Source organism: Trichomonas vaginalis, chromosome I (genome assembly GCF_026262505.1).
Source record: "Trichomonas vaginalis G3 chromosome I, whole genome shotgun sequence".
Lineage (NCBI taxonomy): Eukaryota > Parabasalia > Trichomonadida > Trichomonadidae > Trichomonas > Trichomonas vaginalis.
Window position 1 is genome coordinate 11,574,134 of NC_067203.1, and position 16,543 is coordinate 11,590,676.

The 16,543-nt window shown below is 30.9% G+C and overlaps 7 protein-coding genes and 1 pseudogene across 8 annotated transcripts, besides 2 other annotated features; 5 read left to right on the top strand and 3 right to left on the bottom strand.

The window, feature by feature from the left end:
* Nucleotides 1-113: 113 nt before the first annotated feature.
* Nucleotides 114-1,574, bottom strand: TVAGG3_0969920 (A-type inclusion protein-related family; the record flags this gene model as incomplete). Its single annotated transcript, XM_001325008.1, has 1 exon — nucleotides 134-1,543. One exon carries the CDS (start codon nucleotides 1,541-1,543, stop codon nucleotides 134-136), a length of 1,410 nt encoding a protein of 469 aa, XP_001325043.1.
* Nucleotides 1,575-1,729: 155 nt separating this feature from the next.
* On the bottom strand, nucleotides 1,730-3,290 carry TVAGG3_0969930 (uncharacterized protein; the record flags this gene model as incomplete). The annotated part of the gene is made up of 1 exon (XM_001325007.1): nucleotides 1,785-3,290. One exon carries the CDS (start codon nucleotides 3,288-3,290, stop codon nucleotides 1,785-1,787), a length of 1,506 nt encoding a protein of 501 aa, XP_001325042.1.
* A 630-nt stretch (nucleotides 3,291-3,920) lies between these two features.
* Nucleotides 3,921-4,997, top strand: TVAGG3_0969940 (GTPase activator protein; the record flags this gene model as incomplete). The annotated part of the gene is made up of 1 exon (XM_001325006.2): nucleotides 3,952-4,911. One exon carries the CDS (start codon nucleotides 3,952-3,954, stop codon nucleotides 4,909-4,911), a length of 960 nt encoding a protein of 319 aa, XP_001325041.1.
* Nucleotides 4,998-5,137: 140 nt separating this feature from the next.
* On the bottom strand, nucleotides 5,138-6,121 carry TVAGG3_0969950 (glycosyl transferase; the record flags this gene model as incomplete). The annotated part of the gene is made up of 1 exon (XM_001325005.1): nucleotides 5,138-6,121. The coding sequence occupies one exon, from the start codon at nucleotides 6,119-6,121 to the stop codon at nucleotides 5,138-5,140; it is 984 nt and encodes a 327-aa protein (XP_001325040.1).
* Nucleotides 6,122-6,773: 652 nt separating this feature from the next.
* Nucleotides 6,774-7,902: a mobile genetic element.
* Nucleotides 7,903-8,189: 287 nt separating this feature from the next.
* On the top strand, nucleotides 8,190-9,509 carry TVAGG3_0969970 (endonucleolytic cleavage involved in rRNA processing; the record flags this gene model as incomplete). Its single annotated transcript, XM_001325004.1, has 1 exon — nucleotides 8,403-9,509. The coding sequence occupies one exon, from the start codon at nucleotides 8,403-8,405 to the stop codon at nucleotides 9,507-9,509; it is 1,107 nt and encodes a 368-aa protein (XP_001325039.1).
* Nucleotides 9,510-12,304: 2,795 nt separating this feature from the next.
* Nucleotides 12,305-13,172, top strand: TVAGG3_0969980 (uncharacterized protein; the record flags this gene model as incomplete). Its single annotated transcript, XM_051253648.1, has 1 exon — nucleotides 12,305-13,172. A coding segment is annotated over one exon (868 nt), but the record flags the coding sequence as incomplete, so codon positions are not given.
* Nucleotides 13,173-13,369: 197 nt separating this feature from the next.
* Nucleotides 13,370-16,543: part of a mobile genetic element that runs on past the window's edge.
* TVAGG3_0970000 (uncharacterized protein) lies at nucleotides 13,969-14,784 on the top strand (the record flags this gene model as incomplete). The annotated part of the gene is made up of 1 exon (XM_001327196.2): nucleotides 13,969-14,784. One exon carries the CDS (start codon nucleotides 13,969-13,971, stop codon nucleotides 14,782-14,784), a length of 816 nt encoding a protein of 271 aa, XP_001327231.2.
* Nucleotides 15,805-16,501, top strand: TVAGG3_0970010 (annotated as a pseudogene). The gene has a single exon. A coding segment is annotated over exon 1 (697 nt).

Consider the following 16,543-nt stretch of genomic DNA (forward strand, 5'->3'; position numbering starts at 1 on the left):
TTCAATTGTAAGTAAGATTGAAATGTTTGTTCAGGGATGCCTATTGATTTCTTGATAATTAATAATTATTTTTATTTAAATTAGATTTACAAATAATATTTTTTACATACATACAACAAAACAATGATAAATATTAATTCTCAACAGTAGCAGATACCAAAGAATGCAAAAACTGCAGTTTTGATAACAAATCAGGTATAGTTGTATTTGCAAAAACTGTTTCACACTGTTGTTTGCATTCAGGGCATATGAGCATATCATCTGTATGCTTTCCATGGCTTCTGCATATAGAGTGTCCGCATGGGACGAACGTCATTGGACCTTTCACTGGTTTCAAACATTCGAAACAAGTGTAAGAAGATTCAGCAGCTGTTACAGCGGCGTCTATCATTTCCAAGGAGTCTCTCAAGTTCTTCTGTTGCCTCTCCATCTTCTCTCTTCTTGCTTGGGCGTCCATTCCTTCGAGTTCTGAAAATTCCGCGTGTAATTTTTGTGCTTGTTCTCGTGCTTCCGCTTCATCTTTTGTTAATTGGTCGATTTCAACTTGAAGGGCCTGATTTTCGGCTGTCAATTGACGAACTGTAGCGAGATGGCTCTCGGGGACACTTGCGTATTCTTGTATTTTTTGTTTTGTTGTTTCAATTTCTTCTTTTGTTTGTTCAAGTTCGCGTTTTACGGCATCTGTACGCTTGGAAATGAGTTTGTATTTTTCATTATGGCGCTGCAATTGTCCTTGAAGCAGTTTTGTCTCCATTTCACCTTTTTGGAATGTTTCATAAACATCATTTCGACGTTGAGTAGCTTGTCTTGTTCTTTCACGCCAATCCGCTACTTGGGTATCGAATTTGGACTTCTCTCCTTCCAATCTTTGGTTCGTATCTTGAAGCTGTTGTTTCAATCTCGCTTGATTTAAAGTTAATTTGTCAATTTGCTGCTGTTTTCTTTGTTGTTCAAGACGTAAATCTTGTCCATCAGAGTTAAGCTTGTTCTCTAAATCTTCCATTGTAAGTTTAAGACGTTGAATCATTTGTAATTTTGCTTGAAGGTTCTTCTTCAAGTGTTTGTGAACTGAATTCTTGAATTCTTTGCTTTCATTGAGTTTCTTAAGCTCTTTTTGTTGTTTATCAAGTTCCTTTTGATATGCTTCCGTACTTTCCTGAATTTTATGAAGTGCTGCTTCTTCATTTTGAAGTTCTGTTGTTAATCGTTCGCTTTCTTTTCGTGTGTTTGCTAGTATTTTAACAAGATCTTCATATGGTCCTATACGTGATTGCAAAGATTTTAGATTTGCATTTGCTTCATTTAATTGATTTGTTAAATCACGCTCATAAGCAGGATCTCCTTGACAAAGTATTTCAACGTTATTAAGATTTCTCATGACTGTATTAATATCTGAATCCAATTGTTTAGTAATTAAACCATTTTCGAAGTAATGTTTCCTAACAATTTGTACCATCTGTTGTTCATCTTGTGTAAGTACATTTAGCTTCAGAACATCATCAAGAGGGTTTAAATTTTCTAACTTTCTTGCACTATCACTCATATTTTTTATTTATAAATAACGTAATTTTTTGGATTGATGTATTTCATTATCATTTCTAAATAGCTCATATACTGTAGTGTAAATTCATCAGACATTATATCTAGATTCGTGCATCTAAATTTTCAAAATCCAAGATTTTGTTGGTCTAATTAGGCTTATTGAGATTTTTTATATCACATTAGTACTCTTGGTGAAAATAATTGTATATATAGTTCTTTAAAATAAATACTTTATTACATTTTTAAAAATAATCAAATTCTCTTCTTCCGAGATAATCTCTACATCTTTCCATTCTCTTCAAGCTAATGGCAACAGCAAGAATTGTCTTAAAGGAAGCATTTCCTTTTCTTGGGCAATCTGGCAATTTCATCAATCTCTTTTGGTTGCGAAGGCTTTCAAGTCTAACTTGCAAACTTCTTCCACCAACAGATGTGAGTGCACTTTCTTCTATAACAATCTGCATCTCTCTTTCACTTGATGGCTGAGCATCGAGGCCAAGAAGACCAGCGTAAATTCTTCTTGCCCACATCGTCCAGTTCAAGCCATTTGAGCTGACAGAAGATTGTGATTGATACTGGTATTGTTGCTGTTGTTGTTGTTGGTTTTGCATCTGCTGTTGAGTTTGTTGTTGGGAATTATTAATTGATGAATTGGAACGGCTGCGTTCATTGAGTTCTTTGACACTCTTTGAAAGTTCTGTGAGAATCTTTGTTTGTTTTTCAGCGTATTCAGTGAATTTTTGTGGTTTGTTGTCTCCGATAACTTCTCTTGCAGAGATATAGTCTTGAGCCATCTTCTGAACACCTGCGAAGAAAGTATCTCTAGAGTATGTCTCTTCTTCTCCAAGAGCTTCGTTAATGAGCTGCATAATTCTTCTGGCCTTTCTATCAAAGGAGTCTGATGGAGATGTTGGTGACTGTGGTACTTGGGTGATGCTTTCGGCCTGTTTGAGCTTCTTCTGATAACCAGAAACTGTTTTTGCGAGTAAAGAAGTGATGAATGTTTCTTGAAGTAATAAATCGCAAACTTCTTGGTGTGTAAGAGCATTTGACTTAATGAAATGCTTGAGATTTTCTGTCCTGTGTTCCAAATCAATCTTCTGAGACATTACTTCGTTAATGTTAGCGAGATCAGTATCTTTTGGTACGTCTTTGGAGACATCATAAAGTAATTCTGTGGTTCTACGAGCTTGCTCTAAGAGTTGATTCTTTGTAGATTCTTGGAGGAATATTCTTCCAGTTGAATCAGAAATCAAAAACAATTGTTGATATTCTGGAGAATCAACAAGCCTTGTAAGAAAGTCTACATGACCTATCAACTGATGTCTTAATCTTTTAACGACATCGGCATTTGGATCGTTCTTTGAAAAAGCACCAAATGATCTTCTTGGAGATGTTGGAGAAGCTGGTACTTGTTGCTTCTTTTCTTGTAAGTAATTAACAAGTAAGTCGAGTTTATTTCTAACATCTCTATCATCCAAAATTTCTTCTAATTTTTCATTTTCTGGAGGGTTTAGAGAAATCGATGATTTTTGCTTTTCTACTTCATCATTTATACGGCTTTCAACAGAAAGAATAACTGATTGAAGGAACTGGATTTTATTATCTCTATCCTGAATCTGAGATCTTAATGATTCGACTGTTTTCTTAAGTAAATTAATTTGGTCACGCTGTGCTTCACCAATGAGTGATTTGCACTCATCAGAGGCAACCTGGATGTTTGAAAAGAGCGTGGAGATTGACTCCATATGTAATTTTTAAACGTGCACTTTTATTTTTTATATCCAATGCAGCTAGTTATCCTTGTAACCGGCTATCTTCTTAATAGATCGTATAATCCTTAGCCCGAACTACATGTTTGTTAGGTGAATGTTACATCTTTACGATTTTATTGAATCTGATTAATATAATTACTGTCTAGTTTATTCATGATCTAGACTGGTATGGTGTCATTATTGCTAATAGCCTCTTAGTAGAGTATAAATGAGTAATTGTTCAGATAAACCTGCTTTTCAATGGATTAATTTTATGAAGTTTAAGGATTGAAATTCTTAATCAATATGTTTGATATTTCTTGTATGTGTGCTATATAGTCTTTTCAATAATGAGATCTCACAGAATCAGGCCCACAGTCTGGACCCGAGCCAAAATGTTGATCATGATTGAAAACTCTAATTTGGTTGAAAATGTATCTGTTTCTTACATAAAAATAATTTATTGATTGACGAGTTTCAATTGAGTACAGATTTCTGAAATTCAAAAAAAAATGATGGGTAATTTAAATTTTATTAAATGTTTAAAAGAAATAGAAGTATTGAAATCGTTTACTAAAGAAAAACAGTGTAATTAATCATTCTTATTCGAAATCTGACATCATAATCTACTGTCAAAATCTCAACTTACAATTGAATGTCTAATCAAACACCTGAAGCGTTACAACTAGTAAAACAGTTAGTTCAGCAACCGGGTAATAACATCTGTGCCGATTGTCAACGTGAGCCTTCGAAATGGGCAAGTTCTACTCTCGGTATCTTCATTTGCTACAATTGCAGTGGAATTCACCGTGCATTAGGTACACATATCACTTTAGTTAGATCTTGCACGCTCGATGGATGGACACCGCAACAAGCAAAAGTTATGAAACGCGTTGGAAACAAAGTTGCAAACGAATATTGGGAAGCTAACCTTCCTGCCGATTTTATGAGACCTCTACCGACAGATAGATATAATATGGAACGCTTTATTCGCGATAAATACGAACGAAAACTTTGGGCTGGCGAAGGCGAGCCACCACATTTAAGAAAACCAGGCTTTGCAAGGCCTATCGGAAATCCACAGCCATATCCTCAGCTTCCTATTCAGCAAGCACCAGCTTCTGAGCCTCCTGTTCAAATACACTACGTTCCACAACAAGAAATTTCACAACAGCCTCAATCTATACTGCAACCAACAGAACAAAAACCAGCACCACAACCAAAGCCGAAATCCGAAAAGAAACAGCCAGGTTTTAAGAAATTCGCAAAACCACTTCACACATCTCAGTCAGAATCTCTCGAAAATCTTCATAGCCAAGATCAACAACAGCAATCGCCTACTCCAGATCCAGAACCTGAGCCAGAACACGTAGAACAACAGCAAAATCAAGAAGCCCCACATTTACTCGAATTTTGCGGTCCGAAAAAGCAATCTTTGTTCAAGAAGAAACCTAAGGGCCCAGCAAGATTCATGAAAAAGCCTGTCGGAGAAGCTGTTATCAATCAGATGATTTCATCTCCAGAAACAAGGCCTATGACAGCTCCTGTCCAACCAAACAAGAATGCAGCATTATCCCTCTTTGCAGGAATGAATATTTATCCAAACAAGAATTGAAAATTACGCTTCAATTCTTATCTTTTTCAACTTCATCAGTTATTTTTATGTTAATTGAAATATAAATTTCTTTTAAGTTAGTTTTAGCTCATTTTTAATTGTAAAAAAAGAAATTTTTTTCGAAATGAAAAATTTGAGAAATTGAAAATATAACTAACGAAATATTAAGCTTAAATAAAAATCATTTTCGGAAGTAAATCAATACAAACTAGTTTAATATAAGAAATTAAAATTTTCTATCGCGAATTGTCCAGATATTCAAGCGGTAAAATACGGCTATCCTTAGAAGATCGATAGCCATCTTGATCATTCCGGATATTTTCATCTTACTACCTTCAATTTCGTTCCATTCGACGCTGATTTCGGAAACTTTCATTTTACGGCGCCTTGCAATAACGAGAAGTTCAGGATCGAAGCACCATCTTTGAACATGTTGGTTCATGAAAAGCATTTTACAGGCATCTCTTGTAAATAGCTTGAAACCGCATTGTGTATCTTTAATTCCATGTACACCGCTAATAACAATGAGAATATGCATGCCGAGTCCAAGTATTTTGCGAATAAAAGTACGATGAACTTTTGATTTATCTTCATTAAGAGTTCTAGAGCCAACAACGATGGCTTCTTTATTATTTTTCATTAGTTTCTTTATTTCATTTTCAAGAAGTCCGAAATCGCTTATCTTTGTAGCTCCATCAGCATCGACCATTAAAACAAGCTGTCCTCTTGCATGAAGACAACCTGCTTGGATTGCAGCACCTTTGCCCATGTTATGTGGCTGATTGAGAAGGAAAATATTAGAATATCTTTCAGCATATTCCAAAACAACGTGAGCTGTTCTATCTTTGGAGCCATCATTGACGACAACAATTTCCCATGTAAAGTTGTTATCTTTGTAGCGGCGCTGTTCTAGATATTCAATTGTCTCTTCAAGCATTTTTGGAAGGCGCTTTTCTTCATTGTATGCTGGAACAATGAAACTAACATAAACTTGCGGCTTATCGAAAATTGTTTTGAAAGGTACGTTTTCGTTTGGATTTTTAGCTGGTTGAACATAATAATTAAGCTTTTTTGGATTATTCTTTGGTAATTGCGTTAAATCAAACAATGTTGTGTCGTCTCCGAAGCGCATTAGAATTGCCATGATAAATCCTAAAATAAGGAAAATAATTAATATATAAACAGAGAGTTCAGCTAATTGTTTTTCCATTTTTTGATAAAAATTGACATTTTTTTCATTTCTTTCAATAGTTCAACTTGAATACACTCTTTGCTATATGATTTCTAGAATGGACGCCCGTCATACAAGCAAATGTCTTTATTCCACCTAGTTTAAAATACTTTGAATCTTTATTTCGATTCTTTATTTTCAATCAGGCAATTAAAATTCTTCGAATTCATGATAAGATGATCTAATTCATGAAGTTGATCTCTATGTTATCATGAAAATATACTATTCACAAAAAAAAGGTCACATTTTAAAAAAAAACACGTCTAATGTACAATATTGGAAATTCTAATTTCACAAATGCTTTAAAATACAGCTAGAATCCTATTTTCTAAGCGTACTACGCAAAATTAAAGAATTTTCTACAACTTTTACCTGGATATATAATAAAAACTTGATTTATACTCTTTTTAGTAGAATTTTTTACTACACTAGATCATGGGTTAGCATATTATGCTTCATATTTTGGTATAAAATATGATTTTGAAGTTGATATTTGTAATTTAAAATTTTTTTTGATTTCCTCCCTTCCTTTCATCATCACATTGGATATATAAAACAACCACAAAGCATTCATTGTTATATTGTAATATCAAATTTTCCAAAAAAAAATTCAAAAAAACAAATATTCGGCTTAAGGGTGCGCTGTAGTCTGTAAGTAAACTTCAGAATTTTTTTGACGGTCTCAATTTGAAAAGTACTTTTTCTCGATATCTGCTGAACATTTTTTGGAGTTGATGAAAGATAATAAACCATTATATTATGAGGAGTATTTATGATTTCGTTTTTCGCGAAAATCCTCTAAAAACCATGGTATTTTGAAATTTTAAGATTTTTTGGATTTTTTTTATTTTTTCTACGATTATAAACGGCGAAATTATTTTCGAATTTAAATTATATTATTAGAATTATTTATCAATCTAAATGCTTGGGATAACAAAGTTTTCCCAAACTAATGACTAATTAATGGTCATATTTTATAATTACGGTTCCTTCCCTGAAATTCAATAATATTTGATTTATGGATGCAGAGTTGTTCATGTATTGCTATAAATCAAGCTAAAATAAATTTTCTCAAAAATTAGTAAATCTTCTTGTAAATAGAGTTTTGGAGGGGTTATTATGAGATATATAAATTTCATTGGGCGAAATAGATATTTCTAAAGCTTGTAATATGCATACAAACTATTAGATTCCTACCTATCAAAAAATTTTAATAAGATATGCTGTGTTTAAGGCTTGATTTGATCTTGAAAATATCTATGTTTACAATATATGAAGTTTATAATATAATTAGGATATGTATATGAAATAAAATTATTTTATATAAATTTTGAAAAATTAGTGAATTATATTGAGTAAGGTATATTTAAAACTAAGTTTTTATTCATCTGAAGTGTGATATTTGAAAAATAGAAGAAGTAACGGAAAATAATATATTAGATTGTAGTTCGTAATTTAAATAAACATAAAAAGCTGCTGTATATTCAATACGTGAAGCATTTTGCAGTCTTCTTTACCGAATATTTGATATGTATTTGTTGTAACGGCTGATTTTATTTTGGAACTTGAAGAAAAAACCAAAATCTTCGTAGTGATTCTGTATAGATTTGCTGCTCTTGGCTTATAAATGAAATCGATGAAGTTTCATTTTTTGCGAAAAATCTTCAAGTTCGAAGGTACCAAAATAGGTCTCGAACTAGAAAAAAAAATCATGTCAAAAAAAATTCTGAAGTTTACTTACAGACTACAGCGCACCCTTAAAAATTAGATTTTTCACATGAAAAACTCAAAAACGAAAAAAATTTGGAAAACAAATATTTGATATAATTTGGAGATTTTCACATTTATTCCTTTTTTATGTATAAAAACCTAGAAATCATTGATTTTGATGTGATTAAATTTTTATTATTTGATTTGGGGTGAATTCTATGTCATAATTATTTATAGAAACTCTGATCCCATAAGAAATACGTTGTATATTTATTAATATAAAAATATTTTATTATTATTTATCATAATAAGTAAATATCTAAGTGGAAAACTTCTGCATCCGAACAGATTATCCAAATGGTTTATTAGTAAACAATCTGAAAATTCGATTGAAATTATCCAAGAAACTAATCAGCAACTTGAGAAAGGACGAAGTGGGTATTACTTTTGTTTGGACTACTTGAGACAAATATCTTGCTCTTTTAACTTAAAATTAAGACCTTATTGAGGTGTTGATATGGTGAAATTTACAATACACGCCTGTATAAAAATGTTCTCCTTCGAAAAAGCAGTAGCATGGCAAAACTGGAATGAGTGGGAGGATGTCTATAATCTTCTATATAGCGGAAACCAAGCTTCAATTCTGCAAGGTGTTGCAAAAGTTTCAGCTTGGTCTGCTAGATTACCAATTCCGACTGCTGTTGAAGTAACAGCATCATTACAACAAAATATGTACCAAGATCCAAATGTTCTTGGTCTTTCATTGTCAATTATACGCTTTATTAATGGAGTTGTTGAACCTTTCAAACAAATGCATCCATCAAACTCTATTTCATCGATTGGATCAAGTTTAGGTATTCCAGACTACATAACACAGATAAGACACTCAGCAACACACGGAAAACTCCCGTCATTTGATTTTGCTTGTTTTGCTGCACAGGAAGCATTAAAATGGCTTCAAGAAAATTACTGGTTACCACAACTTACTGCTATCATTCGATATAAAAATGATCTACACACGTCAATTATCGGCTATTTAACTAAAAATGAGGATCCTTTTGAATTTTTCCAACCAAATATTATAGCATCATTTGGAGTAGATGCTTTAATCGACATTATGCTCAATAAAAATCAAAACAGAGGAACATTAAAATTGAATTTTATGAAAAAAGTCGGAGATTTAATACAAGAAACATCCAAATTCTTGAGTTACTTTCCTGCTGCAGTAGGCATGAAATTAGCTGAGAAAATGGCTCAAGGAAACAGTTTGGCTTCAATTTGGATTGAATATTTATTAAATCGTGGTTTGGCTCCTCGAAAGTCAGTCTCAATGATATTAAATTGTGCTGATCCAGAAATACTTCAAAAATCATTACCAGATCCAGTTATTGAAATAATTGGAAAATTAGATCACGAAAAGATTCAATGGCCACCTACATCAATAGGAAATCTTCCTATTAATACAGAAAATCTGACTTTATTGACAGATGAATTCTGTTTTGCTGAAGAAGTCCAAGAAATTCCAGAAAATTCTTCAAAAGAAGATGTAAAAGAAGAAACTGTTGAACAACCCGAAAATAATGAAGCTGAAAGTAATGAGCAGCCTGAAGAAACCCAAAAATCCGATGGTTCTTCTGATGAAATCGAATTATGGTAATATTATCTATTTTTAATTATTTGTTTTTATAAAATATTTGTTAATTATTTCATATCCAGTATCTTATAACTTTTTAAAAAACATTTTTTTTATCAAGAATTGTAGTAGTATATGTTGAAGGGTTTAGTGACTTTTTTTGTTACATCTATATATAGACGATGCATTAAAATATATTTATTTATAAATCATTAAAAATTTAACATTAATTTTAAAATAATTTATTTTTTTATCTTTTATAAAAGAAACTATATATAGATGATGTCAGATATTCCGCGATTAATTAAACATCATTTAAATCCTGAATGGGTTAAACTTCAATTTAAAAATGAAGATTGTGAATTATTAAATGAATATGAAAGCCAAAATAAGCTAATGAGGTATAAATATAATGATAAAGAATATTTAATTTCATGGAATCAATGGAGTCATAATCAAAGACCTCATAAACGAGAAGAAGAAATTGAAAATAATGAAATGGAAATCATTGATGACATTAAAGAGGATGGAATTCCTAAATTTTGTAGAAAAACCTTTAGAACTAAGTTAGGAGCATATAAACGTAGAGTATTAAATCCTGAATATCTTAAACATCAATTTAAAAAGGAAGACTGTGAATTATTAAACGTTAATGAATATGAAAATGCTAAATCAAAACTGAGATATAAATATATTGGAAGTGATGAAAGGTGTAAAGATAAAGATAAAGTTTATTCAGTTTCATATAATAACTGGCACACGTTAGGGATAAGAAAACATTTAGGAGATTATGGTAAAAGTTCCGAATTCTTCAAATCTAGTATGTACGAGAGAATAAAAGAAATTAGAAATAATTATTTTCATGAATAAAAAATAAACTTTAAAAATTCATGTCTTACATTTTTGAATAATTTATTTTTTGTAAACGTAAGAATTCACACAATATTGACCGATTTTGTAAGTAATTTTCATACAATTGATAAAATAAATGTATGATTCTTACGGTTTTTATTCTTACGTTTTTGAATAAATCATGATTTAAAAATTTTCAGAATCGTAAGAAATTTTCACAAACCCTTTACATAATGAAGTGAAAAATAAAAAAATTTAAAAAATAAACTTTAAAAATTCATGTCTTACGAAAAATTTAACATTAATTTTAAAATAATTTATTTTATCTTTTATAAAAGAAACTATATATAGATGATGTCAGATATTCCGCGATTAATTAAACATCATTTAAATCCTGAATGGGTTAAACTTCTTACGAAAAATTAAAACTTAGTTATGTTTATTATTTTATTTTTTAATTTGTATAAAATGAGTGGATCAAGATTCGTAACCGTCAATCAATTAATGGATGCTCTTTCACCAATTCTTGAAAATGTTAAACAAGTAGACGTTTATTTTGATGATTATGTAGAAAGTTTATATTATAAAGGTAAGTTTAATATTAAACCCATTGCTTTTGCATTTGATAATAAATTAATTGAAAATGCAAAAATTTGGAAATTAATTCCAGATATTGAATATATAACGAATATAACTAATAAATGGTTCAAACGAATTCCAACCACAAAAGTTCTTTGTAAATTAATGATCAAAACCGAGGCCAAAGAATTTCATGAATTTACATATCATCCAAATAAAGTTTCAGAACTAGAAAATGAAAAACTTCAGAAAAAATTAAACGATAGACTTTCAAATGATCGTATTGAAAAAATAAATAAACTAGCAGAAGTTGCATTTAATAATGAAATATTTGATGAATATAACCTTGAACTCAGTGATGGACTTTAAGTCCTGGGCACTTTATGCCTTGGGTTTTAAGGACCCAGGCTCAACGAGTCATGATTTATGAAATCAATAATTTGATTTATTCGCTCTTCAATAATTTCTATTCTTTTTGTTAAATCATCTATTTTCATTAATGAGGTGATTCTTGATTGAGGAATAGATTTCAAACTAACCACTCCTTTTATTTTTGAAATTTTGAATCCATCAACTTTAAACATTTTATTCAATTTACACGTTGTCAATTCTTCAAATAATTTTTTATTATTGGTATAATAGTCATTAAATTCTTCAACAGATGAAAAAATTTTTATTTCAGTAATTGGTTTAACAACGTTTATTTTTTGTTGAACATTTTCACTTTCATTTATTTCTTCCTCCTCTGTTTCATTTATTTTTAAAATCGGTTTCATTTATCATTAAATAAAAATTAGAATATAAGTGATGAAATATATTTTTTAATTTTAATGAAATAATCAGAAATGGCGGCAGGATTCTTTAAAAAATTATGGGAAGGAATTAAGAAAGCTGCGGGTTGGGTTCATCAAAAGATTATTAAACCCATTGCAAACTTTTTGGCACCAGTAGCGAAAACGGCAGGAACTATCATAGGTGGAGTATTAGGTACTAAAGCAGGTAATCCGGCGATGGGAGCACTAGCAGGTAACGCAATTGGTGGAATTGCTGAAGGAATACTTAATAAAATAGGAGGTAAATAGTGGAAAAATAAATAAATATTATTTTTATCTTAGTATCGGTTGTAGTCTTTGATAAACTTTTTCTCCTTTATTTAATATTTCTCTTATTGGGGGCTTTTGGCGTTATTGATTCAGCAACGTCACTAATTGCTTCTTTATTCTTAAATATCCAATTTGCTCCTTTCTTCATTGTTTCCCAAACTTTATGCGCTCCTCTTTTTACTTTATCCCACAGTTTCTTAAAATCCTGCAGCCATAGTTGATTATTTCATTAAAATTAAAAAATTCATTTTCATCTTTTAATTTTGATTTTTTATTTATTAATAAATGACGACTAACTATTTAGTGCCAAACACTAAACCGATTAATGGAAATGTGTTTCATTCATTCGAAAAGATAAATGAAATATTCGCAAAGAATGACGGAAGAAGATATTATAGAGAACTTGAAAGTTCATGCTATGACTCTGATACTCCATATTTTGATGATAAACAAACTCATTTAAGAATTACAAACCCAGCTCATGATGTGAATCAATTAGGTGACACATATATTAAACGCAAAGTTAAAGCAACTCTTGTTTCAAATAAAGCTTTCACATGTGATGCCGCTTTTAAATGCATGCGTTTATTCGTTGGTTACAAATCATCAAATCAAAGCTTTAAACAATTAGAAGTAGAAACCGAAAGAGGTGATGCCGGTTATCTTCAGATGGATTGCGCCCGTGAATCTTTCGCATTTGCAACATATAAACCAAAATCAGAAAGGAAAGTTAAAAAGTTTGTTCATTCGTTATATAATAATGTTCAAAAATATGATAACTCAGTATGTGGTAAATATATTGACCCTTCAGAAGTTTTCAAGAAAGCAAATGAAGAAGTTGATATCACTTTTGATATGATTATTCCGGTAAATGATTTGTTAGCATTTCAGGCGTTCGATGATTATCCTAAATCATTTGGTGATATCATTCTTAAATATTATGTTTTCAGGGATACTTTAGTATTTTGTCAGGTTGACCCGTTAAGAGTTGCTGATTTACAAAATTACGTTTATGAAAAGATAACTGATGAAAATTATGAAAAGATTATGAATCATGTTTATAAATATGATCGCAAATTCCAACAAATCGGACTTCCTGCCAAATTAATTACAAGCTTAGCCGCTACATCTGCTGACGCAACAGTTGATGACGTTATTATTTCATGCACAAAGATGGAAGTTTTAGAGGATAAATGCATTACACCAGGATACGGTTTAATTGAAGAATCAGTTAAAGCAATACCACGTTTATTCAGTAAGGAAGATCCATTCATGATTCCAGCTCAACATATTGACGTTCGTTCACTAAATGGAGGTTGCATCACTCCTGAAGGTATTAGCTCAGATTTCTCATACGCTCTTCATAATGTTACAGATGTTGTGTTAACATTTCCGAAGAATGCAATGCAAAGAACAGTTTTAGAAAATCCAATGCTTCGAGGTCTTCAGGTCACTATAGATTCCAGAAACTTCCCCGATCAAGCGATGACCACAGTGGGTGACATATTCTTTACACGTATGCTTCAAGCTTCTGATTTAGATGGAGTGAATGAATGCACGGAAGAATACGAGGACTCATTAACTAGACCACTGAATGATGATAATGGCACGCCATTAGCTAGAACATGGAAAGACCAAACTTCATTCTTATGCACTATTCCAGTTCAACGTGATGGAGCGGGTATATTCTTTGATGGATTAGAAACTTTCAACTCACAAGTTACAGTACAAGTGAAAGCTTATCCAATCATTCAGGGTGAAAATGACACTTACTGTTCAAAGGTGACAAATCCTCCTCAGGTTTGGTTTACTAGGACTACTATTGGACATGGACACCGGATGAAGGTTTGAAATATCATCCAACAGGTACACCACCACAGTATAGAAGTTCATATGATGAAATATTGATGAATAGAAATGTTTAAAATTAAAAATTTATTTTTGATTAAATGGATTTAAATTCTGAAGAATTAGCAGGAGTATATAATACATACGTAGATGATATGATTAATGAAGCATTGAGTGATAATAGAAATGCTCTATCTAAGGAAAAATTAATGAAAATTCCATATTCTGAATGTTATTTAAATTCAATCACTGCAGCAATTGGTAAACAAAATAAAGGTAAAACATTAACGATATTAAAACAAATTATCATTATTGCTAACACTACCCCCCATTCACATGTGTTAATTTATATCAACCGTTCAGGTTCACCTTCAGATGATACATTTGAATCTTTAAAGCATTTAATCAAAATTCCAATTATTTATTTATCACAAGAAGAAGCAGAAGATTATTTAAAAAACTTTTTAATGTATAAAGAATTATATAATACAATCAAGAAGCAAGGATTAGAGGATAAAATTATTGATAAACAACGGGATGAATTATTTGAAACACTTTCTATTTCAAATTTTGATAGAGAATTTTTGCATTCACTCATTTTTCTAGATGATGCAGTGAAATCAAAACTAATAACTAATGAGAAATCATATTTTAATCAATTATTAACTCAATGTCGACACATTCAATGTTCATTCTTTATGGCTGTTCAATACTTCAAAGCATTAAGCACAAACATTAAATCAAATCTATCAACACTTTTCATTTTCAGTGGGTTTAGTCGTCAACAGTTGAACGTTATGCTTTATCAAGTGAATTTACCAATGAGCATTAATGAACTTTACACACAATATCAACAATTAGGAGAACATGGAAAAATAATAGTTGATTTAAATAAAGGTTCCATTAAATTTGATTAACTTTTTATAATTAATTTTTATTTTTATTTATAATTAAACATGACAGAAATAGCAAATCTCTACAGGTTCCATTAAAACAAGGGACAAACAAAAAGGGTCCATATAATAGAACTATGAAAGTTCCTGATGGAATGAAAGAATTAGTTCATATTGTTGCTGGTCTTCAAAAAATGTTAAACAAATGAGAAACGTTTTAACATTACCAGAAGCTCAAGCATATGCCAAACGTCAAGGTCCAAATTGGGAAGCACATGAAGCAGACATTACGGGTCCAAATGGAAAACCTGATGGTATAAATGAAGTTTTCGTTACTGATGGTCAAGGTAATATTAAAGTCATAAATGGTTACAAATTAACTATATCTGATTATCCTAAACGTAAAGCATATAATGAACGTTATCCTATGCAATTTGATGAAAATGGAAAAGCTGTTAAACAATACATTGGAGAAGGTGAAAATGGTCCAATTAATTCATACCGTCATAATCCATATTCTTATTTCAATGAAGAATTAAATGCTATTGAAGAGGGACCGGATGGATTACCACGATATGTTAATCAGTTTGATGGTCAATATGCAAATTTGAGACCTGAAATTCCAGCTAAGAAATTCTTTAAAGTTGCTTTATTCGATCCAGTGTTCAATGAACAGAAAGAAGCAATGAAAGCAGAATTTAAACCGATTCAAGTGGCAAGAATTTCTTCATCTTCACTTTCAGAAGCGTTCAAGGAATTGATAAAGAAACCACTTTATTCTCAACAAGGTTATAACTTTGATTTAATTAAAGAAAGTGATAGACGTAAATTAGAAAAATCAGATGGTTTTAAGAATGCATGTAATGAAATGATTAAAGATATTGTAAATGATAAAATAAGACTGGAAGAAACTCAAAGCAATATCAATAACATAATTGGTGCAGTTACAAAGAAAGTATAAGCAAACAATGATGAACCTTGGGATATTACCGTAACAACTAAATAAAACTTTAAATATATTTTTCTTTTTTTATTCAATTATAAATGAGAAGACGTTTCACTAGTCAAAAGAACACTAACGCAAAAGCAGAGATTACGGTTGGTTATAACGTAAATGATGATAAATCACGAATTATTCAAAATGTTAAAGTTAATGTTAGCCCCGAATTAACAAGGTCAGCAACTCAACCAAATTTATTAACTCGTGACTTACCGAAAAAGGAGGAAGAAAACCATGAGAATGAAGACCCAATCATTTTATCTGAACCTGGTAAAGAACCCGTTAAAATTCCCACTTATCCAACATACCCCCCGCCTCTTTCATCAAACATCGAGAACCCAGGAATCTATGATTCCAGTCGCAATGCGCCATATAAAATAGACATTAATTCAGAATTAATGAAAATTTACCGTGATATAATAATTAATAATTATGATTCAATAATAAATTTAATTGACCAATCTGGTTTAATTATTTTACCTTATGAATCATTAATTCACATTATCGCCATTCTTTGTGATGTTCAAGATTCAGACGTTAAGATTCAATTTTTCATAGATGATGATGTTTCATGCTGCGGAACAGTTGCAAAAATAAATCCTATAAAGGATATTAGCACAATTAAGATATCAAAGAATGGAACAACAACTGAACTTCATTTAACATATAATGATATTTATAATAAAATAGTTGATGAATATAAAATATCACTTGAAAAAATTCTTTGTTAAGGCCATTTAATATTCAAGCATTAACATTATCGAATAATAATCCTTTGAATCA